The following is a 24964-nucleotide window of genomic DNA, read 5'->3' as shown; positions in this document are numbered from 1 at the left end:
AGTGACTTGCCCAAGGTCACCAAGGGATGAAGTAAATTGCCCAAAGGGAAGTCCCAAAAGAGTTTGTTTCATTATGAGACTCCTTGTGCATTCATTGTCTCCCCCTGTATGTCCTTTTCTCCTTCCTCTCCCTAGAAGACTCGTTGCAAGCTCCCTCTCCTCTCCTCTCCTGTCTCATCTGTCTCTGTCTCTGATCTGTCTTCTCCTTTCTCTATCTCTCTTTCTCTCCCTCCCCTCCTCTCCTCTTCCTCTCCTCTGTTCTCCTCTCCCATCTCTTTCTCTTCTCTCTTTTCCCTCTATCTCCTCTCTTCTCTCTGTGTCTGTATGTTTCTTTCTGCGTCTCCCTCTCTCCCTCCCTCCTCACCTTTTAGGGATGTCTTTTGCTAAAACTCCCACCTTTTAGCTGCCTATGGAGCCCCTGTCCTATTGACAGCCACTGTGAATGTCCAGTATTCAAATGTAGCAGGAGAAAACAAATCCCTACCAAGTCTGTCTTGCCCCTGGTCCTCCTGTGTTGTTCTCTTCCCAGACTCCTCTCCAGCGGGAGTGGATCTGAGCAGCAAAGCCTCAGGGGGGACTCCTCCACAGGCATTGCCTCCGGCTGTTTGTTATCGAAGTCAGCATCCTTCAGGGTGTGTGTGTGTGTGTACACACCAGCCAGGATGATGGCAGTGGCTTGGGGCTGGGGGGATGTGCCAAAGTGTAAGGACCACTCTGAGTGTATGTAAGACAGGGGCTGTTTCCCTTTGGCCATTATGTCCCACTGGCCACTGCTCAGCACACACTTAGGAGATGCCCACTGATTCCTTGACTTGTGTCGAGATCCTGGTTTGCCTTAACAAAGGAAGGAAGAAGTTGTTCTAGAACCATCAGGTGCTGCTTCCAGTGAGCACCTGAAGATTCAGGCAGGGGAGACAGCCTACCTGGATGCCTCCTCTCTCACCACCTTGGACAGCTCTCATTGTTAGTAAGTGTTCCTGACATCCAGCCTAGATCTGCCACTCCCCTGCCTTCCCTGCCCCGCCTTGCTGCTGGTGCTGCCCCCAGGAGCCTGGTCTCTCCTCCACACACACACTATCCCTTCTGACACTTGAGGACAGCACAGTGTGCCACCCCCAGTCTTCTCTTCTCCCAGATGAACAGGCCCAGGTTCTTCATGTGATCCTCATGTTATGTGGACTCCAGGCCCTTCTGCACTCTCCTGAAGGCAAGGACCCAGCCCCACGGACTTGGCATTGCTCAAGCTATGGGGTCCTGCTCTCCTCATCCCCACAATGCAGCGCTATCTAATGTGACCACAGTCTTCTCTGCTCCCCTCTTTACTCATTCTCTTACCCCTGTACATGTGAGCCCTGGCCCATCTCCCAGCCTCCTTTACCTTACTCACTGTGCCCTCTGGAAAGACCCCCTGTCTTAGTAACAGTCACATTTAACAGCCAGCATGCACATAGCCCTTGAAGCTTTGCAAATGCCTTACAAATATCAACTCATTTCATCCTCCTAACAACTCTGTCCCCATTTGACAAATTAGGAAACTGAGGCAACAGAGGGGAAGTGACTTGCCCATGGTCACACAGCTAGAAAGGGTCCAAGGCCATATCTGAATCCCTTTATCCAAGCTCTTCTCACTCAGACACTTATTCCATCCTCTCGCACTAATGGAAACCTGCCATCTCTGATCCTACTGTTTCTTGTCACGGAAGCATATGAAGATCCAATGACTCCATAGCTTTGTGTGCAACCAGCCTCCAGGCCCACTAGGTCACATCCACTAAAGGACCCTCTGGTTCTCTGGTTTCCTGTTTGCCTCAGTCATGGGGAATGCTTATTATTTAGGGGGAGAACCTGGACAGATTTTCCTGGTGGTGCTTTGTCTAACCTCAGAGATGACTCCTCTTTTCTTCTCCAATCAGGCTTGCCCCTGGCACCCCCTTAGCCCCCCACTGCCCTCCTCCCCAGAGTCCAGGCATGGGGCTAAGGCTGGGAGTCTTTGCAAAGGAGGCTTGAGAGGGCAGACCTTAAGGAATGTTGGGAAAGAGCAGCGGGAGCCAATAGTTGCCATCACCTGCCAGCCAAAGCCCAGGCAGAGCTATCAGGGAAGGCGCTGGTGCCAGGCATGCCAAATATGGACAGAACAGCAGCCCCACTGTGGACCAGCAAGTCCGGAGGAGATGCTTGGCTCCCTCAGAGCCAAGTCATCCAAACACTTGATAACAGCAAACAGTGAGAAGCTGTCCTCTGCCCTCTCCATGCCAGGAAGGGCTCCAGCGCCTCCTTCCCCTGACTCTGCACCGGCCCTCCCGGCCCTCAGCACTGCTCCCAGCTCCAGCCGCTGGGGGAATTTTTCTCTTGACACATTTCTCCTCAGTGCACTGCCCACGGTCACCTGCCCAGAGGCAGCAGCCCCTCGGGGGGATGGGGATGGGATGTGACAGGGATGTGACCCCTGAGCAGGATGCCCAGGGCTGTCTCACATGCTTCTGGGCCACCAGGCTCTGGGATTCATGAGCAGCTGGACAGAGGAAACAGCTGTGCTGCCCTGAGCCTTCAGAAATCACTGCCTCATTCATAGAGATGATGCTGAGGCTGTGCCATCTGACACTAGGATGCTCCTGGATCCTCACCGTGCCAAGCAGAGGGCCGGGAGTGGGGCTCCAAGGTGGATGCTCTTTGTGGCTACAGGCTGAGAAGAATGTGGAGACATGGCACTGGCGACCTCTCAGAGCCTCCTCAGCTCAGAAAGCATGGGATTCTAAGTATCAGGCGATTCCAGAGAAGGGAGGGAATCGTGTGGGCTGGAGAAAGCAGGGAAGGCTGCATGGAAGAGGTGACTTAATATCAAGCAGTAGTGGCTGATATTTGTGTATTGCTTTAAAACAGACACCTTGCTTAATGTATGCAGGCTCACTGGAGCCTCACAAGCCCTACAAGGGAAAGGAGTTTGGTACAAAGAGGACCTCGGTTCAAATCCCATCTCTTCTGACTGCTGCTTTTGCAACCTTGGGATTAACCTCCTTGAGCCTCAGTTTTCTCATTTGTCAAATGAAGACCTTGGACTAGACCCCTTTGACCCCTTTTGATGGATGAGGAAACTGAAATTCAGCAGTGCTAAATGATTTTCATGTAGCCACACGGCAAGTAAGTGTTGGAGACAAGATTTCCATGCTGGTCTGTCCTGACTCCAGATCCGAATAGATCATAAACTCCTTGAGGGCAGGGACTTTTGCTGTTGCCTTTGTGTCCCCAGTGCTTAGCAAAGTGCCTGAGTGGACCCTGATACCTTCTCTTCAAAAAGTTTAAAGATGTATGAGGTTTGAACAGGAAGAGAGGAGGGAGGAGAAAGATATGGAAAGTGCAGATCTAAGGCTGTCTGCTAAAACAGATAAATCAGGGAGTGGAACTAAAAGAAATTCCATAAATTCCCCTGAGCCGCCATCCTCTGCTCACTCTGGAAAGAGAGCTCAGGAATAATGGACATTCCCCAAGAAACAGAGGCAGCTTCTTTTGGCCCCTACAATGATCAGAAGGGAAGTGATGCTTAATGTGCGGTGGCAATGATGCCTTCTCTATCTTTGGATGAAATGATTGGGGCAGCTGGTCCATCTCATCTGCTTCTCACTTTTTATAAAAAAAAGAAAGAAAGAAAGAAAGGAAGAAAGAAAGGAAGGAAGGAAGGAAGGAAGGAAGGAAGGAAGGAAGGAAGGAAGGAAGGAAGGAAGGAAGGAAGGAAAGAAAGAAAGAAGAAAAAAGAAAGAAAGAAAGAAAGAAAGAAAGAAAGAAAAGAAAGAAAGAAAGAAAAGAAAGAAAGAAAGAAAGAAAGAAAGAAAGAAAGAAAGAAAGAAAGAAAGAAAGAAAGAAACTACTGGGAAAACCTTCGGGCTCATTCCATCTCCCAATACCCATTCCTTGGGATCTTTAGCATTTGGGCAATCATGTATGATGGCCAGCTAAATCTCAGTCAGTCACACACACACACACACACACACACACACACACACACACACACACACACACACTTCCCCCAAAGACAGAAACATTTCATTTTGTATGTGTTTGTTTACACATTGTCTCCCACATAAGAATGTGAGGGCAGGGACTGTCTTTTGCCTCTTTTTGTATACTCAGTGCTTAACTCAGTGCCTGGCACACAGTAGGTATGTAATAAATGTTTATTGACTAATTGGACCTAACAAGTACATAGGTGTTTCTAGCTCAATTTGTTGTTTAGTCATTTTTTTAGTCGTGTTTGACTCTTCGTGACTCCATTTTGGGGTTTTCTTGGTAAAGATATTAAAGTGGTTTGTCATTTTCTTCTCCAATTCATTTTACAGATGAGGAAAGTGAAACAAAGAGGGTTAAGTGACTTGCCCAGGATCACATAGCTAGTAAGTGTCTGAGGCCAGATTTGAACTCAAGTCTTCCTGACTCAAGACCCAGTACCACCCAGCTGCCCCTGCAAATCCAGGTCAATTCAACAAGCATTTATTAAGTCCTTACTGTGTACCAGGCACTGTGCTAGAAGTTTCCGTTCTGTTGGTAGATATAAGAAAAAACAAACGTAAGTAAATATAAGGGAATTTGAGGGAGGGCACCAGTAACCATGCAGTCAGGAAAGCCTGGCTCTTGGAAGTACCTGAGTGCATCTCAAATGGGCTTTCACTGAAGCAAGGCAGTTATGCTACTGCCCTCTCCAAAGTCCCCAGTGATCTCTGAATTACTAAGTCTAACAGTTCTTTCTCGATCCTCATCCCTCTTGACCTGTCTGCATTTCAGACACTGCTGGTCACCCTCTCCTCCTGCTCCTCCTGGCTTGTCTCTCCTCTCTGAGATTTGGGGACACTGCTTTCTCTTGGTTCTCCTCTGACCCTCAGTCTGCTTTCCTGGATCTTCATCCAGATTGTTCCTGCTAACTAAAGCCTCTGCAAAAGTGAATTTGGGGAAGTAAAAAGCTGGCTAAGAACAAAGTGACAGAGACCAATGCTTCGTTCCCAGACCACAGACTAAAATTCAGGAAGAACTTCCTCATGGCCAGGGTGGAAGTACACCTAAAGAGCTGCTGTGTTTCCCTATGGTCTTGGACCACTAGCCACGAGAAGAAGGAAAGGGAGATAACCACCCTGGACACCTACCAATTTAGTTACCAAAGTAGAGATGTCCAGACAAAATCCAAAAAAGGAACCAGCAATAAAATCCAGGACCTCAAATGTCTATGTACAAATATGAGCATAGTGGGAAATAGCAAGACAATAGAGATCCTAAGTCAATAAGCATTTATTAAGTATTTAATGTGTACCAGTCGCTGTGGTAAATGCCGACAAGCAGAAGGATCTTACGTTATAATGGAGGAAGACAACTCATAAAGGGAGCTAAAAAAGGATGAGGAAGGAAAAGATAAAAGGCAGGCTGGGGGTAGAGAAGGTTTAAAGGAGGCAGGAGGGCATCCTAGTGAGGGGGATCTGACTGCATTGGTATGGCTGAGAGTTGGTGGACATGCACAGGTTGCAACATCTAACCAAGGAGGAATGCCAGAGGAGAGGAGGAGGAGGAGGAGGAGGAGGAGAGAATGTCAAATCTTATGACAGAGAGAGAAGATGGGCTTGTCCCATGGTGAGAGTGAGCAGTGATAGGTGGACAGCCACAGGACTCCACAAGAACCCTCCTGATCTTGGCAGCAAGGGAGGAAATGCACTGGGCCGAACTTCTGGGAGGACATAGCTGAGAACTGCCTGGGCATAACTGGATCATAATCTCAATTGGGGGGGGGGTGGAATTCCCAAATGGATGAGCTCATAGGTCTGTGGGAGAATTTTATTGAGATAGGAGCTGTAACTGGAGCATGGCTGTTTATGGGTAGGCCTTATTTTTGAGAGAGACAGAGAAAGAGACAGAGAGAGATTAGGAAACAAGCAGGGAGAATGCTCCAATCAGCACAATCTTGGGATTCCTTCTGGCAGCCCTGGGCACCTGAGGTGTCATCCCGATGGGGATTAGCAGGCTGGGAGCAGCACGAGGACAAGGGGGCAGGGGTGGAGGACCAAATGCCAGCTTACCTCTTTGGGGGTTGTATGTTTCCGTGATGTCATCCAGAGGAATCATTCAGGGATAATATGTTTGTAAGAGAGGGAGGAGTCAGAAAGATCTGAGTTCAAATCCCATTTCATAGACTCACTAGCTGTGTGACCCTGAGCAAGTCACTTAACCTCTGCCTGCCTCAGTTTCCTCATTTTTCAAATGAGCCTGTGAGGCTTGTGAAGTAAATCTTAAAGTGATATACAAATATCATGGTTATTAGAATTATAACTATTGTTATTATCATTATTGTTATTGTCATCATCATTAGACAGAGCTGGCCTTGGAATCAAGAACCCCTGAGTACAGAGAAAGTGTATCAAACCTCAGGTCAAGCACACACACACACACACACACACACACACCACACACACACTATATTTTGACATCTTTCATCTCTTGGCACTTGCTTGCTGGCTGAGTTATAAATGCTTACACATTGTGAAGTTTTGAGATAGTTCTCCTAAGGGACACCTAAAATAACTTTCTTCTCCAGCCTCTTTTTTTTTCCTAGAAATGTTTCTGCTGCTCAGAGATAAACTCTCCCTCTGTATGTCTGTTCTCATGATCCCACCATTTTTATTTTCAAGGGAACAGTGATGCAGACTCCCCGCTTTCAGCGCATTAAGCTGCTGGACCCTCCCTGAGTCCTGGGGCACACACGGGGCCTCTTCATTGGCCTGGTAACATCACGTCACAACATTTCCTATTCTCCCAGTTGCTGCTGTCTGAAACATGCCTCATTTTTCATTGTCAAATGAAATGAAATAGAAATTAGGCTCAGTCAGATTGACCAAAGAGAGAATTCTTCTGCCCTCTTCCAGATTCTCCTCTCAATCAAGGTTGACATCTCATTTGCAAAGAAAATCACTCTACTGGGAAGGGGGGAAGGGAATAAGCATGTACTATGTATATTCTGTGAAGTGCTTTACAAACATAATCTCATTTTATCTTCACAACAATCTTATGAAGCCCAGTGCTGTTATTATAGCCATTTTACTCTTGAGGAAAGTGAGGCAGATGAAATGAAGTGACTTGCCCAGGGTCACCACAGCTGGTAAGTCTGAGGCTATTTTTGAACTCAGGTCTTCCTGACTTCAGGTCCAGCACTCTCTCTGCTGTGGTACCACCAGCTGCCCTAGTATCCATCAACCCTAAAGAAGCTCCACGTGTGATGGAACTCTTCAAAAACCCTAGCCCCACCCCCAGATGGGAAAGAGGACCAGGGATTATGCCAATCAGCCAGGGAACCTGGAGCTGTTTAGACTAAAGAAGAACTTGACATCTGTCTTTCTGTTGCAGGAGGACTGTCCCATGGGAGAGGGATTAGGCTTATTCGGCTTGGCCCCATGTGGCAAAGCTAAAAGTAATGGGGAGAGCTGCAAAGAGGCAGCTGGCTCTCAGGAGAAACTTCCTAGCCATGCGAGCCACCACCAGCGGGTCTTAAGCCAAAGCTGACAGTCAGGAAATTGGCACCGTCTTGGGAACTCAGGAGACATAAGCTTTTTCATTAGAGAGTAAATGATGACCACTCAGACTTGGAAATAGATCTGGCTGATAGTGGAAGAACCAGAAGTCCAGTGGAAGATATGGAGGCTTCAGAATGGGAGGGACAGGTGCTGATAACCAGAACTTTGATGAATATTCCTAAAAACAGCTGAGTGGAGGCTGGAAGATACAAAATCAGAAACAGTGGGAAAGACCTGGGATGCCAATAGGCTGCAGAAAGAGGCAAAAGCATGTTTTTGGAAGAGACAGCATCTACATTGACTAAGTCCTAATTACAGAACTGAACCTCAGCCAATCACTTCCGCAGGTCAGGGAAAGTGTTGTGGCAAATGCCCAATGCCTTCTCAAAGCCAGTGAGGCAGGGCCTCCAGGGTAACACAGGCTGTCCTCACATTTCCAATGAGGTAACGTGAGCATGACCTAAAGACATGGGACACATTTGATTTTTCTGCTCATTAGTGAGTTTCAGCTGTTGACTTGTCAGTTTCCATGGAAATCTCCACGTAGAGTCAGAATTTCACCATTCCAACTCATTTTTATTAATTTATTAGATAAAATATTTATTGAACATCACCTATGTCAGGTGCCCTGAGTATGGGAGGAATGACGATGCCTATGGGGCACCTTTAGGGATGAACTGAATGCCAAGCTGAATTGTCCCGTTCATCAGAATGGACAAAGGAATCATGCTATTGTTCATGCCTTTGGACAAGGGAGGGGACTGTGGTGTACTGAACAGAACATATCTACTTGTAATAAGGTGCACTTCCACCTGCACTGAAGAGCAGGGACCCCAGGATTGAGCATCTTCAAGGGACTCTCCCTGGCTTCCTTGAGAGACCATGCCTGAAATCAGTCTGATTATGGGCTTTGCTCCCTGTGAAGGAGGCAAGAACAAGCACCTGATGGGAAGGGAAGGGAATAAGCATTTATATAGTGCCTGCTGTATACTGGGCACTATGCTACGTGCTCTACAAATATCACTTCATTTGATCTTCACAACAGCCTTGCCAGGGAGGGGCTGTTTTTCTCCATATTTTACAGCTGAGGAAACTGAGGCAAACATATTAAATGACTTGCCCAGAGTCATGCAGCTGATAAGTATCTGAGGCTGGATTGGAACTCAGGTCTTCCTCACACCAGTTCCAGAGTTCTATCCATTGCACCACTGACAGAAATAAAAACACTCCTCTGGACTTTGTGCAGGATCCTTTCAAAGTGATGAAAATGCCATAAACTTAATATTTACTCTAGACCCATTGATCCAGGGCTGAAAGGGGGCTTAGCTGCCCCTCATTTTAGAGCTGAGGACACCAAGGCATTACCCAGACAGGGGAGGGACCTGTGGGAGGTCCCACAGATATGCCCCATTCGACTCCAGGAAGGACCAACTTGTAGCTCTGGAGGAAGGGCTGGGGTGAGACTCCCCACCAGGAGGAACAGCCGCCAGCCAGTGCAGGGAATACTGAGGGCCACAAACAGATTTCCATAGCGTGGTCACGTTGGCCACAGACTTTGAATTCAGCTCAGTAAGCAGCAGCCCCACAAACATCACTGATAACCTGGTGTGCTACGGGTGGTGTCAGGGAAGGACCTTGGGGGTGATACGACTTAATAAATGCCTTAACAACTTTGGAATTGGTTTAAGTGGGAAACCATAGAATCATGAGGATGTAATTAAAGAAAACAGATTTTCGTGGCAGGAGGGCGATTTCGGTTCAGTCAAAGAAATGCTATTTGTCAATATGTGAAAGGCTAGTCAGTTTGTCCTTGTGGGGAACTCTTTCAACTGGTGGCAACTGAAAACTGTCTGTAATTTGTGGTCTGCTGGGGTCATGCAGCAATGAAGTGTTGGAGGTGCAGCAGTGTGTCCAACACTGAAATCCTCCCATCCGCTCATGGGCATAAGATGCACGGCAAACTTTGCAGCTTGGCATCCCCTTCCCTGGCTGGGTGAGCAGATGGAAGGGCACTGGACTTTTGTCCTCTGGGGCTCCCTTCTAGCACTAACACTGGACACCATTATCTCTCATCTCTCCTCTGTTGCCTCTGACAGGTCCAGAAGATGACAGGCAAAGCTGCCTTTTTAGAAGAGTTTCCCTTCAATAAAATGTCAGGGAGGGCCCTTTGGGATGTTTGCCAAGCAGCCAACCAACAAGCATTTATGAGCCACCTACTATGTGCCAAGGCACTGTGTGGAAAGTATAAATACAAGGATTAAAACAGTTCCTCCTGGCAAGAATATAATATTTGTTATGAAAAACAGCATGTTCATACCCCTGCCATAGAGGGTCTTCCACTGAATTGTACTTAGGAAGGAACCAATCACTCACTTTTGGAAGGAAGGAAAGGAGGAAAGGAAAGGGGAAGGGGAAGGACAGGAGAGGAGAGGAAAGAAGAGGAGAAGAGAGGAGAGGGGAGGGGAGGGGAGGGAAGGGAAGGGAAAGAAGGAAAGGAAAGGAAAGGAAAGGAAAGGAAAGGAAAGGAAAGGAAAGGAAAGGAAAGGAAAGGAAAGGAAAGGAAAGGAAAGGAAAGGAAAGGAAAGGAAAGGAAAGGAAAGAAAGGAAAGGAAAGGAAAGGAAAGGAAAGGAAAGGAAAGGAAAGGAAAGGAAAGGAAAGGAAAGGAAAGGAAAGGAAAGGAAAGGAAAGGAAAGGAAAGGAAAGGAAAGGAAAGGAAATGAGGGAGGGAGGGAAGGGAGGAAGAAGGGATGGAAGAAAGAAAAATCAGCATTGTATAGTGGATAGAATTTCTTTTAATACAGTTTTAGAGTCAGAAAGGCCTTCTACACTTACTGTCTGAGTGGCCACAGACAAGTCATTTTAGGACACTGAGCCTCAGCTTTCTTATATGTCAAATGGAGTAATAAAACCTCTGTGTTCTAAGGCTGTTTTAAGGCTCAAATGAAATGCACATGTAAAGTTCTTTGGAAACTCTAAAGCACTGACTTCCTGTCAGTCATAGGCATGGCTAGAGGAAGATCAGGGGGAGGTGGCTGGGATGATGGCCAGCTCCTCCTTCCCACCACCTCTCTATCAGGCACAGACTAGGAGAGGAAAAGGAAAGAACTGAATAGAATACTAGGTCTGAAATGCTAAATGATCTTATTCTGTTTAAAACCTGGTGTTGCCAGGTTACCCTACTAGAAATGGGGCTCGTGGAGTGTGAAATGAGAGGAAATTGAGTTGAATTGGCCATGGTAAGTGGGAGGAAAAGCTCTGAATGATAAAGTCACTGAAAAAAAATGGAGCTTGAAGCTCCCTTGTCATCCCAGCCTCCAGGCACCTCTCAGCTACTGCAGCTTCAGAACTACCCCTGCTGTTAAACCTTGGGCATGAGAATGCCCATTGAGAGCCCCAGAGAATGTAACCCCAATCTGACTCTTTCTATCCTTCCTAGATCAGGCAGAGATAATACCATTGGGATCTATCTGTAGGAAATAGCCCTGAAGACAGGCCCCTCTAGAGCCAGGGACTCTGCTGCTATAATAAAAATTATTCATGGCACAGCATACAGTCATCAGTTAAAATATTCATGAAATCAATCAATCAATAAGTGTTTACTAAGTAGCTGGGTGACATTGAGGTGGTGCAGGAGTTGGAATGTTGGACTTGGAGTCAGGAAGACCTGAGTTCAAATACTGCCTCAGATACTTTGTAGTAGTGTGCCCCCAGGCAAGTGACCTAACCTCAGTCTGCCTCAGTCTTCTCATCTGTAAAATATAAAAAAAAAACCCAGCACCCACCTCCCAGGGTTGTTGTAAGGATTGAGTATGATAAATGCTTTATGGAGCTTTGCAAACCTTAAGAAGCTATGTTTACTATTAAGCACCTACTAGGTACCAAATATGTTGCTAAGCACTGGGGATAGAAGGACAAAGAATGGCACAATGCCTACTCACAGTGTGCTTCCATTCTAACAGGTAGATGAGAATGATACAAATATAGATAGCAGAAGTCTAAGGTGAATAAATGCATATAAATACGACATTTACTGCAAGGGGCACAGTGGGAGTCAGGTTCCCTGGCAGGCTTCATGCAGAAGATGGTGCTTGGGAGGAGAGAGAAGGAGAGAATGCTGAGGCAGAGGGAAAAGGGGAGGGCATTCCTGGCATCAGAGACAGCCAGTACAAAGGCCTAGGGAGGAGAGACAGAGCAGAAAGAAGGCCTGTGTGGCTGGATCACAGGGGATGTGAAAGAGAAATGTCCAATGGTGCTGGGAAAGTGAGCTTGGGTGGAGTTTTCCAAGCTAAACAGAAAGGCTTGTCTTTCATCTTTAAAAGCCACTAATGTTGGTTGGGGGGGGGAGTCACGTGGTCAGATCTACACTTAGGGAAAATTACTTTCCCATTAGTGTGGCTGATGGACCCTAGTGAGAATCTATAGTCTGGCTGATAAGTTAGGAGGCTGTAGCAATCATGTAGGTGAGAGGTGGTAAATGCCTGAATGAGAGTAAGAGCTGTGTGAGGGAGGGGAAGGCTTTAGATAGGAGAGCTGCTGAGGCAGAAACAGCAATATCTGGTCAGTGTTTGAAGATATACTGAGATATATAACCTAAGATGTTGGAAGGATGGTGGTGCCTTTGTTAGAAATGGTAAAGATTAAAGAGGAGAAGGTTTAGGGGGAAAGATTGTGAGTTCGGTTTTAGAAATGTTGAATTTCAGATGTCTTTGGGATGTCCCATTTGAAATGTGCAATAGGTGATCTGGGAGAAGGAACTGAAGCTCAGGAGAGAGCCTGGGCCTGGATATATGATCTGGTGGAGTCATCTTACAGAGATGAGATTTCCATCCATGGAAGCTAAGGGGGTTGCCAAGAAAGAAAAGAGAAAAGAGAAGAGGATCTAAGGCAGAATCTTTGGGAACATTGACAGTAAATGGGGTGAGATGTGGATGATGAACAAAGAAAGGAGATTGAGGAGAAGCCAGGCAGGTAGAAGGCAAACCGGCAGAAAACCAGAGTAGCAGAATATGCAGAAGGAGGGAGTGATCTTTGCTCCAGGAACAACCGGGCTCCTTGCTTTGCCTCACACAAAACCCAGCATCTCCTGACCCACGGCATTTGTATAGACTGTGCCCCATGCCTGGAATGCCCTCCCTGTTCACCCCCCCTTCCTGAATTTCCTGGCTTCCCTGGCTTCTGCCTCTCCTGATCCCTCTTAATTCTGGTGCCTTCTCTCTATTGGTTATTTCTGATTTATCCTATCTCTGTCTTCTCTGAACATATTTGTCCCCCCACCCATTACAATGGGAGCTCTTTTAGGGCAGGGATTGTCTTTTGTCTTTCTTTGTATCCTCAGTGCTTAGCACAATGCCTGGCACATAATAGGCACTTAATAAATGTTTATTGACTAACTGACTGGTCAATACTGTCAAATGAAGTAGAGAGTTGAGAAGGAATGAGACTGGAAAAAAGACTGTCAAATACTTGGGACAGGGAGGACAGTCTTCCTAAGCTCTGAGCAGATGCTGCAGACTGACCTTCTCTCCTGGAACTAGAGAGGTGCCTGGGCTTCCCTTCCTTGGACTCTCACTGTCAAACACCCTTGTGGTCTGATCCCGGGGAATGGGGCCAGGGTGGGAAGACAACCAGTGATACCCACTTACAGAGCCCTCACCTGGCCACCAGGGGGAGACAAAGTGCTATGATTGAGAAGTTTACCCACTCCTTATTTTAAAAAAAAAATGCCAATTGACACCCAAGGCTAGCAGCACTAGGACCTCTGATCTTAGCTGCCATTTTGTTCTCTTGCAGCTGAAACCAAGATTTGCTTCAAATACTACCATGGAGTGAGTGGGGCTCTGCGGGCGACCACCCCCAGCATAACGGTCAAGAACTCAGCAGCTCCTGTAAGTCTCCCCTGCTCTCCCCTTCTCTCCTTCAAGCCACCTTAGCTCAGCTTCTTTCTTGTCCTTTTTTCTGCCTCTCACGTTTCTTTCAAATTTGAACGGCCGCAAGCATGGGAGAGCTGGGAGAAAACCAGCCTGTTCTTTAAAAATGAATAACAACAACAATAATAATAGCATTTTGGTGGTTTTACCAGTTGGGAAATGCCTTTACTATGGAGAGAGTGGGAATCTCAGCCAACATCAAGAAATAGAGTATAGTCCTACAAGACGTATTTTTCTTTCAAATTGTCCTAAAGTCTTAAAGACCTTTCTTGTTCCCAATCTTCCCTTCCTCTACCTCCTCTCAGGCATGGGCTTGGCCTGGAGTTATTGGCCAATGTATCTCTTCTGAAAAGCCCACTGAATTTTGTATGTAGGTATCCAGGCTATCTATTGCTTGGAGGGGCAGCTCCCCCCAAGACTGTCCTGCCAATGAACAGGGTATGCTGGATGCTTCCAGAACTCTACCACCACAAATAATTCCATATTCATCAGATTCACCACCCTTTACATAGCTGTGCCTCCCTTTTCCTATGGATGATGGCTCCTCTCATTAATAAACAGTCTTGTTTCCAAAGGGTGATCTAGGTCTGGTTAGAATCATAGTGAATGAGATCATGGATGTCACAGAGTCACCAGATCTGAGAGTTGGAAGAAGCTTAGCTCAGTGGCCTCTCCTCTGACCCATATACAAAAGGAATCCTGACTTTAACATGGCCAGCAAGCGGTCACCCAGCCTGGGTGTGAAGGGCTTTGTAAACTGTGAAACCTTATGTCAATGCCAGCTTGTTATAGGATCCCTTAGAGACAGCACAGCATGGTGGGCAGGGTACTAGACTTTGAGTCAGAGAGCCCTGAATCCTGCCTCTAACACTTCCTAGCTGCCTGACCATGGGCAAGCCATTGACTTCTCTGGCCCTCAGCTGCTACCTCACCTGCACCGGGGGCTTATGGTGCCCAAAATGTCTCCCTCTAAGGGCTCTGAAATGAGACAATGGGGGTCAATGAGATTCTATGAAAGTCAGGGATGACTTGGTCCAGAGGAAAGAACACAAGACTTGGAGTCAGCGAACCTTCCATCACTCAAGCCACCTTCCTCTATTACTTATTCTTTGTGTGACCTTGGACAAGTCTCTTCTCTTTGAACTCTCAAAGTGTTGTAAAAGGAGAGTCATTCAGACCAGATCTTCTCTAAAGGCCTTCCAGATCTAAGTCTCTGATTCTATTGTAAGGAGAAAGGAGTTGATAAGTGAGCATCTACTACTCTGTTATACTGTAATCCCATCACATGGGCTAGGATGACACTGGACTTGGGCAATGACACTGGTATAGGGAACTCTTATGTGAAGAAATTCCCTCTGCAAATGCAGGTTGGCACTTTCTCTTGTAGTTTAGTCTTAGAGAGCTTAGAGATCACTGAAAGGTTAAGTGACTTACCACCAGTCACATAGCTAGCATATGTCAATCAATAAACATTTATTAAACACCTACTATGTGCTGGGCATTGTGCTAAGTGCTGTCAGAGATGGGACTTGAACTCAGGCCTTTCTGGCTTTGGGGCAAGCTCTTCATCCTCTATGGCAAGCTGCTGTGCTGTGATAATAGTTATTATTACCACCTTATTATTTTTCACAATCCATCATACCCATATTGCACACAATTATACCTGTAAAAGAATCCTAATGGTAAAAATCAGCAAAAAGAATACCATCAGTGAAGCCAGCCCCCCACGTGGCCACAGTACTCAGAAGGCAGTCCTTGGCCTCTTGTAAAGAGGGAAGGGGACAAACATTTGATAAGCACCTACTATGTGCCCATCACTGTGCTGAGCACTTTACAGATCTCTCATTCTCTGTAAAGAGAGATGATTCCCATCCTGAGGAGATTCATTCATGATGCCCAAGAATGTGCCCTTGGGGCTCCCCAACTCAAGATGCTGAAAAAGTCTGTGAAGCATTTGTAACATTGGAAGATGAGGTGTTTGAGCAGGGAATAGCCTCCAGATCTCAGAACTGCAGAATCCACAACTGGGAGGAATGTTGGGGGGGATCTGGACCAATGAGACCTGAACTAAAAATCCCCTACAACTGGCAAGCAGCCATCCAGTCTCTGCCTGAAGGCATCAGGCAGGAGACTCACTACCTCCCAAAGGGGGCCACTCCACACTGGAACAATTTTCCTTATAGCAAGCCTAAGCCTGTGCCTCTGTCACTGTGTACTATTGCATCTGATTCTATCCTTTGGGGCTGAGCAGACCAAGTCTGAGCTTTCTGCTGGACGGCACCACATCAAGACCACACCTCTCACTTCACAGGCCCAGATAGTCCCAGTGATTCAGGGCACAGAGTCTACTGTGAGGACCCTCACTGGGGTGAAGGTGAGTCTTCAGAAAAGCAGTTAAATATTGGTGGACCAGGATGCTTTTATCAAAAAATTGGGACCGGCTCTTTGACAAAGAAAAGGTCCATGCTGTCTGCTGGCTCTGCTCTTTGTCATTTATTTGGTCACAGGGACTTGTCCTGATTCCTCTCCAAGCTGATTCATTGTCTTTTCCTAATTCCCTAGGCATCGTCTTGCTATAATGTATGCTATACATAGCTTGAAATATTTGGGGTTATTTCTCTAAGCACGGCAGGAATCTCCTGAGTAATTCTTCCTGTCTTCCTGATTAGGGAATCCCTTGTGAAGCATTTGATGTCCATTCTTCTGATGGCTTCCATTTCTCTTTTTAAATCATGACCCCCACGGGTTATGTGCCTCTAAGTTCTTCCCTGGGCAGTCCCAGATTTTCAGCCAATCCCTCCACAGAAGCAGCTACCAGGACAGCTGTCCCACAGGCTCCTCTCACTCAGTCCCAGCTCCATTCTGCCCTGACCTCCAGACCCAGCTACTGGAGTTGCTGCTGCTGACCCCCTTCCCCATCCTTGTGGATGAGCCATAGCCTAAGGCCCAGAACACCTTAGGGCAGCCCCGGGGATGCCAGCATTAGGGTGGGATAGAATAAAAATGAATGTGGGGCCTTGGACTGCTGTCTCCTGATGTGGTTTAGGAATAATTCAGATCACTGATGGGAAGCTTCTTGGGAAGCTAACAGTCTAGGATGCACACTGCTACTATAGGACATGGGCACTAGGCAAACCTGCCATGTGACTGCCACTGGGCCCAGTGTTCCAGAGGGTCCCTTGGATCTTTCAGGGGTTTGTGATTTCTTCAGCAGTGTGGATCAAACTGCCCCACCTTCCTTCATCCTGTTCATCCCCCGGCAGCCAGCTAGTGAGGTGTCTACCTAAACTTAGCCATCCTGGTTCTCAGAGGCAGACAGGCAAATCATCACTAGGCCAATATATAATCAATAAATCAACAGGCATTTATTAAACACCCAGTCTGTGTCAGGCATTGTGCTAAACTCTGGCGGTAAAAAGAAAAAAGAAAACAAAAAGAAAAGCAGTTCCTGTCCTCAGGAAATGTCCATTCTAAAGGCAGAGAGATATACATAAATCAGTAAACAGAAGATATGTAGAGTTAATACAAGGTAACCTCAAAGGTGAGGTTGCTAGCAGCTAGAGGCACCACCTTAAAGAAGATGGAGTGTAAGCTGAGTCCTAGAGGAAATCAAGGATTCTTAAAGGGGGAGGTGAGAAAAGAGGGCATTCCGGGCATAGAGGGACAGCTAAGGGCAAAGGCTCAGAGATGGGAGATGGTATGGTGGGTGTGAGAAATGGCAAGAATGGCTAGGATGCAGCATGTATGGAAGGGAGCAGAGGAAGAAACCTGGAAGGACCTGGGCTGCACAGGGCTCTGCATGCCAAATGGAAGCTGCTGTTTGGTCCCAGCATCAGAGCTTGCCCGTGCTTGCACTCCACCAGTAGCATGGTCTTTGAGAGGCCAGGATCACACCCTCCCCATTATGAGGCATCAGAGGAGGAGAAAGTTGGTGCAGGCCTGCAGGATGGAGAATAGAAACAAAGTGGGCTCTGTCACAGGCACCCAGTCTCCTCCTCTTCTCTTGTCTGCTCCCTATCAGAATCTGATCTGGGAGCCTTCCCAGTAAGGGACTGATAAAAAAAAAATTAAAACCTTAGCCCTTGTGGGAGGCATTGAACAACAACCAGGGGAAAAGGTAAATAAATGAGGCTCTCTCTCCCTGAGGTGGCACAATGTAGGCAGCTGCCAACTCTGCCTACATCTAAAGGCTACTCTGCATGAAGATCATACCAATGAAAAGAGGATCTTTGTGTAGTCACCACACTTGCCCAGAAGAGTCATGTTACACTTTGTAAAAAAGACTGTGAATTTGAAATTAGTTCTGTGATTTCCTAAAGGTTATTGAAGATAACCTCATGTGCCCCCAAATTAGGCTGGTCCAGAGGGAATTGAGTTAAGGATTGTAAACCAATCATCTCTCAGAAGACATAATAGGACCTTAATGAAACTATTCATGCATCCGTTCTATAATCATTAATCTTGCATTAAATATAGCACATCTTGAGAAGTGTTTAGAGGTTTAGATAACAGACATGCTCTGCTTTCTTCCTTCCTTCCTTTCTTGGGAGGCAATCAGGGTTAAGCGACTTGCCCAGGGTCACACAGCTTGTAAGTGTCTGACGCCGTATTTGAACTCAGGTCCTCCTGACTCCAGGGCTGGTGATCCATCCACTGCACCATTTATCTGTCCCCATGCTCTGCTTTCAAAGAGTTGAGTAGAGGAACAGAACACAAATCAAGAGAGCCACAGCATTCCATGACAACTGCCCAGGAAAGCTACTGAGAAGAGTACTTGGTGAGGTTCCAAAGTCCAGGTTGTTATTGATCCACTGCCCTCCCTCTCACAAAGTACACAGCATTCAAAGTGCAGTTAAAAGAAGAAGAAATTTAATGGGTGATAATAGAGATGGAGGGCTTTCCAAGCAAAGGTATGGTGGTGGGAGAGCACAGAGCATGTTCAGAGGCAAAGAGTACAGTTGGAAAGGAGCATAGAGCCCATGCATATGCAATGAGAGGCAAGGCTCAAAAAAGAAGATGGTTCCCTGTTTTCATGGTTTTTGAATGTCAGACAGAGGAGTTTGAAGTTCACTCAGGGGGCAATTGGGAACCACTGAACATCTTGAGGAGAGGAATGACCTCACCAGATAATAATGATATTAGCTGAGAAATAATAAAATCAGCATTTTTGGTCTATGAAGTGCGTTTTATATATGGAACAATTGTTCTGTTCAAAACAACCCTGTTGTTGGGAATGAGGCAGCCTCATTCCCATTTTATAGAGGAGAGAATTGGCTTAGAAATGGTCTTTTTCCTGGACAGACAGCCAATAAGTTGGTAATGAAGGTAGACTCCTCCCAACTCCAAGTCCAAAACTCTAGCAAACAGGCAGAATGGAAGTCAGTTGGTCAACAAGCATTTTCAGTGGTTCCTGGCCATTCTTCCCTATTGTCTTCTCACCCCAGAATATTCTTCCACCATGCCAACAGCCTTCTCACATTAGTGTGTCCTTGGGGCCCTTGGAGAGGGGACAGGGCTGGTCAAACTTGATTCCCATCCTTGCTCTGCTTCTAACTGTCTGGATTTCCACACTAGCATCTCCCTTGACTCTGATATCCAGCTCCCACTTGCACATTGTTTTCCCTCATTAGAATTTAAGCTTCTTGAGGGCAGACCATGGCTTTCTTTTTGCTTGTCTTCACATCACCAGTACTTAGCAGATACAGTAAGCATTTAATAAATGGTTGTCACCCTTGTTTTGTCTACTATGTACTGGGCACTCTGCCTAGTGCTGGAGATGCAAATAGTCCCTGCCTTCTGGGAGCTCATGGTCTAGAGGAGGAGACAATGTGTGGTTTCACCTGGGAGTTGGGAGAAGAAGCCAGATCACCAAAAGGTAGTGTGGAGTGGGGACCAGTGGGCATCAGTAACCAGAGGAGAAGACATGGAGGGACAACTGTGTAGAATAGAAAGGGCAAAGGAAGGCAGAGATGTCATGGTATGGGGAGGCGGTACTGAGTCTGCTCTACTCCAAACCTTTGAGAGCCATAATTACTGGGATGTTATAGGTACTTAAAGCACCAGGAAACAGGACCTTATAAAATTAGTAAATATAGGGGGGTGTGTGTGTGTGTGAGAGAGAGAGAGAGAGAGAGAGAGAGAGAGAGAGAGAGAGATAGAAAAAGAGAGAGACAGAGACAGACATGGAAAGAGAGGAGAGAGAGATGGAGAGACAGGGAAGAGAGACAGGGAAATAGAGAGATAGGGAGAGAAAGTGGAGGGAGAAACATGGAGACAGAGAAATAGAGGCAAAGAGGTAGAGGAAGGAAAAGACAGATAGTCACACACACAGAGACAGAGGCAGAAGGCAAAAAGAGAGAGACAGACAGAAACAGAGAGAGAGAGAGAGAGAGAGAGAGAGAGAGAGAGAGAGAGAGGGAGAGAGAGAGAGAGAGAGAGAGAGAGAGAAGATGGGGAGGAGGACAAAAGAGAGGAAAAGATTTAACAGAAACCATGGGGCACCTGAACTGTAGGGAAATTCCCAGCTCAATGACAATCTCATAAATTTAGTGTAAGTTGAGAGTTATCGAGCCCGTGGATTACCAAGGGAAATTTTCAGCTCAATACAAACATGCAAATCTATCAAAATGATTCCTCCATAATGAAAATAGAATGCTTAAAAATAATCCTCCCATGTAAGGCACACAATTACTCTGGAAAGGGGGAGAGCCACATTCTGCTTCTTTTGGTCTCAGTTGGGTTTTCCTGGACATAAGACAAGCAGACTTCTCAGCTCCTGACAGACAAGAAAGGTTAGAAAACTGCTCCCAGCTGGCCTTTTATGCTGGCCCAGAAGAGTGGCCCCCCTTCCCTGCCAGCTCCTTCTCTGTGCAGCTGCTGGACTCCCTATGACTCCATGTTCTGGAAGAGGCAGGCAAATAGTGCACAAAGCTTCTGCTCCCCTGCTGAGCCTGAGGGAGAAGAGTGTGGTCAACAGAATGACCCCTGCATTCTGCATCTGGGTCCCTGCTGTTACCACCAGCCACATCAGGTCACCTGCTCCTGATCTCATTTAAAGCATCTTTCTTCCATTACAGCTTAAGCTCCTTGAGGGCAGAGACCACTGTGTTTTTATCTTTGTATCCCAGCACAGTGCCTCACTCTATTGAAGTTTCGCTCTAAGCCACCAAATTCCTTTGTGTTTCTTTTTTCATTTGGGATATTTCATTCTTGTCTTCGTATTCCTATTGCCTCTCATAGTACATGGCACACAGTAGACATTTAACAAATGCTTTTTTGTTGATTAATTTGACCCAGGCCTAGAAAATAAAACACTCACCAAAAATATCCTTGGTTTTAATCTCAACGAAATGAATACACCACTATAGAGAACCAGATGCTAGCTACTCTTGGTAACAAATAACATAAGGGGTAAAAAGGGGGGGAGGGGGAATGTTCTGCCAGCCCAGGAATAGTTCCTAGTAATTTCTATGAAAAATGTGAACCACAGGAAAGATGATAATTCTGCCTTAACAGAGTTCAGAGGAACTGTCATTGGAACCAGGGAGACCTGAACTCAAATCCTGCTTCAGATCTTTACTATGTTACTATGACCAAGTTATTTCTCCTTTCTGGGTCTCAGTTTCTTCCTCTGTAAATAGGGAAAATAGCGCTGACCTCACAGGGTTGTTGTGAAGATGTTTTATAAAGTTGTAAAGTGCTTTATAAGCCTGGGATAACGATCAATGATGATAGTGGTGGTGGTAGTGGTGTTGATGATGATGATGATGTCTAACCTCCCATTTTATAGATGAGAAAACCAAGGCTTAGGGAAGGGAACAGTACATAGGTAGTAAGAACAGTAAAGCAGCCTACAAAAACAAGTCCCCTGCCTCCAAGTACTTGGCTCTTTCCATTAGACCACACTGCCTCCACCTTGGTTCAGTGAACATCTACTGTGTGCAAAGCGCTGGTACACAAGTGAGGAAGAACTTCGCCCTGGGTGCACGGGGTAACTAGGGGGTGAGGAGGACTTTTACATCCCAATCCATCAACGAGCACATATTCAACACTTCCTATGTGCCAGGCAGTGTGCTAAGCCCTCACGCTACGGTGGGCTGATTGAATAATTTCCAAAAGATCTCTAAACACTTCGTATCATATTTTAATTTCCAAACCTCAGTTCAATGTTCTGAAAAGCTCAGCCTGCTCAAATCCCAGAGATGCCCTCCTCCATTCTCAAGGAAGTCTGAAGAGATTAGCTGGAGTTGTGAATTCCCCTCTGGCTCATTTCCTGTCTTCAAAGAGGTTTTCAGTGTTCTCCCCCCAGGGAGGGATTCCAGGCATTGCGTTTGATCAGTGGAAGCCACACCAAACCCTCTGGGTGACAGATAATTAGTGAGAGCTTGAGTGGTTTAAATCCTGAAGTTTCTACATTTCTGCTGAAGAAGCCCCAGAATGATCAATTTATTTATATCAGGGACATCAAAGGGCCCACAGTTTACTTGGGGTTTGGAAATCATTTTGGAAACATTTACAGACCAGAATGTGGATGCATTTCTTGACAAAAATTCATACAAGGTGAAGACAGAGGAAAATGGTTTGGAGGTTTGGAGCTTTGTTTGTTTGTTTGTTTTTGGTGAGGGGACAGGAAAACTTGTCTCCAGCTGTATATAACTCCAGGTTCTGTCCCCACCCCACATGGTCGATAGTGAGGCAAGAAGAGAGTTTCCAAGAATAATTGGAGATGAACTTTGTCCCCCTGGTAGACTAGTCAAAAGCTCCTTGCTCACAGGGTTGGCTTCATTTGCATCTTTGTAGTATCCTCACTACACAGAACCATGCCTGGCATATAGTAAGTCCTCAACAAATGTTTGTTGAATGAATGAATGGGTACGTATCAATAGGACATGTGACTGATGATAGATCAGAAACTCTATGTTCTGCTTCCCTCCCCAAAAAGGCAGCAAGCTGCCCACTAGCAAGATGGTGCTCCAGTTTCTGGGTCTCTGGTTTTCATCCCAGAGCCTCTCTTCCCTCCCCCAAGCAGTACTGAGGGTCAGCTCTTCAGTGGCACTGTGGACACCTGACCCTTGTACTTGATGCAATAAAAGGGAAGGAGAGCACCTGACTACCTGTCTCCCCGGCAGGAAGCCCCCAGATCAAGTGTGTAGCCTGCTGCCTCCCCAACACCTGCAGCTCTCTTCCCTCTAAACTCCAAGCCATTCTCCTATCAAGGGACACATTTGTCCTGTCTAGCAGTCATGTTTTAGGCAAAAGCTTCCCAGCATTAGGGTTAGCTGAAAATCACGAGGCCATTTGGGCAGCTGGCCCATGGTCAGGGGTGTCGAATGGAAAGCCAGAGAATAATGAGCAGTGTCCCCCCAGTACAGATGCCTAGGGCTATAGAGGCCTCCTTTACCACATCTCTCCAGCCCAGTTATCATCAACATTGATCTCTTGGACCAATGCCAATTTCTCTGCCTTCTCCCCACCACTGTCCTTTGTTCCTTGGAAGCCTTGTTAACCAGTTCTTTGTCTTCAAGTCTCTATGACTCACATATATCTATGTACATACCATTTGTCTCTCCTAGTAGAATGTAAGCTCCATGAAGGCAGGGCCAGCTTTATTTTTGCCTTTCTCTCCCCAGCACCTAGCTCAAGACGTGGCACATAGTAGGCACTGTTTGCTGATTGATTAATTGAGCTGTTCTTCATACCTTCTTCTATCTTCTTGTGTTCATAGAAATGTGACTTTCTCTGTGAGTCACTTCATCTCTGGTCAATCCCCTCTTGAGTGTTAATACCTTACTCTCTCATGATCCCTCTCATCATCCCCCAACTTACACTGGGCAACAAGGAGGTGTCAGCATTATCTTTGCTCCCCATGGTCTCTTCTGGGCTCTCCCCTTGTTTCCATCACTTCTCAGCCTCTTCTTTGAGGTTCACTCTATGTATCTATTATCACCTGATCCAGAAACTTGGTGAGGCCATCTGCCATCCTCAGAGTCATGCTCCCTTCTTTTTAAAAAATATAATGACACTTTTGTTTTTATATCAGTTTCCTTCCTGTATTGCTCTCCTTCTTCTCCTACCCAGCAAGCTGTCTACTCTAACAAAGATTTTTTTTCAAAAAGAGAGGAAAGAAAGACAAGTAGTTCAGATACATGAGCCAACTCATCAACTAAGCCTGACAATGGATTCTGTATTCAGAGAGAAGTCTTCCTGAGGAGCTCACCAACCTCCTCAGGCTTCTCTTCAACCCAAAGCCAAACCACTTGTCTTCACAGATGGGGCCTTCCAAAGATGCGTTCCATAGATGTCCCCTCCAACAACCAAGCCCTCCAGTTCATCAACTGCCTCTGTTCCCTATGACCTACATCTCTGGTCCACCTCAGCCACTCGCAGGTGTGTCTATCCCTTAGGCCTTACCATCTTAGGAAACATCAAGATCACAAAGTCTGAAATTCTCCTATGTGAGCATAACCCCCACTCCTCCCATTTTCTGTTTCTCCCTCTCTCCTCCCAAACCCATTCTCTGCCCTCTTTGCAATCTCCAGTCCCCTACCTTGGCTCTGGCTTCACTTTCCTCTACTCATGTCTTGACTCCATAGCTTACCAGGCCAGCTGGCCCATGAGTCCCCGTCCTAAAATTTTCTTATAATTCTCGTCTTTCTGATCCTCAGCCTTGGGTCCCCAATAAGCGTGTTGGTGTTAAGCATCCAAGTAACACTTGGCCTAATTTTGCTGCTCTCTCCTTCTTTCTTTTTTAACCTCTTGTTAATAATGGATGAGGGAAGAGAGATTGACTGAGATGTGAAGGAGGAAGAACATCAGATCAGTTGAAGTTGTCTTGAAAAGAGACTGGTGTGTTTCCAGTGGTCTTGCTGCTGTTTTACTTTTATTCCTGTGATCCTGGCCAGGTTGTCTCCACAGGAGACCTTGTGACCCCTTCCATAGCTTGGGGCTATGCCAGCTTGGCTCAGCTGAAAACCTCCTACTGCTCTTGAGAACAATTAATGCTTAACTCTTAGTAGATCATTAGATGTCAGCTCCCAAAACCATATCTCTGGTGATGTGGGGGGAGGGTGGTTAATTGTCATGTCCTCCTCTTAAGGTACTAGGACCCAGCTCGACTAGAATCCCAGTGCTGCTAGACACTCAGAACCCAGTCTTAACTATCTTGTCCCAGTGGGGTCCTGATCCAGAATGACCCTGGGGGAGGGAGTGGTCCCCAGGCAACAGAAGCTCTTAAGTGAATGGTCTGCTGACATGCTGCCAAGGATTTAAGGCCCCCAAGCTTGCTAATCCAACTGCAGGGGGAAAGCTAGGAGTCCTCAGTGCTGGAGGCACCAGTGTGAGCTGATGCCTTTGCCTACTCCTGGCTTACTCAGGGCTCCTGGGAGTTTCTCCAGTGGTGATGCTGGCCAGGGGGATCGTGAAGGAGGAACAACCATGGCATGCCCAGAAGGGGGCTACTTCCCAGAGCAGGTCAGTAGAACTTTCATACGTACCTTTGT

At 46.5% G+C, this 24964-nt stretch overlaps 1 protein-coding gene across 5 annotated transcripts in view; it reads left to right on the top strand.

Annotated features, from left to right (window-relative positions):
• HECW1 (HECT, C2 and WW domain containing E3 ubiquitin protein ligase 1) overlaps positions 1-24964 on the top strand; it is a 317358-nt gene that overhangs the window by 190838 nt on the left and 101556 nt on the right. For 4 of the 5 annotated variants that reach the window (XM_078152039.1, XM_020964420.2, XM_020964419.2 and 1 more), the window contains one exon: positions 13330-13424. In XM_078152039.1, the coding sequence (XP_078008165.1) occupies positions 13330-13424 (95 nt within the window). Of the gene's footprint in view, positions 1-13329; positions 13425-24544; positions 24936-24964 lie in introns of those variants that run through there. The other variant, XM_020964422.2, reaches the window with a different exon arrangement.

The sequence above is a fragment of the Phascolarctos cinereus genome, unplaced genomic scaffold, assembly GCF_003287225.1.
Source record: "Phascolarctos cinereus isolate Bilbo 61053 unplaced genomic scaffold, phaCin_HiC Scaffold_4;HRSCAF=312, whole genome shotgun sequence".
Classification (NCBI taxonomy): Eukaryota; Metazoa; Chordata; class Mammalia; order Diprotodontia; family Phascolarctidae; genus Phascolarctos; species Phascolarctos cinereus.
Note: the sequence above shows the minus strand (reverse complement) of the source record. Positions and strands in the feature narration are given on the sequence as shown.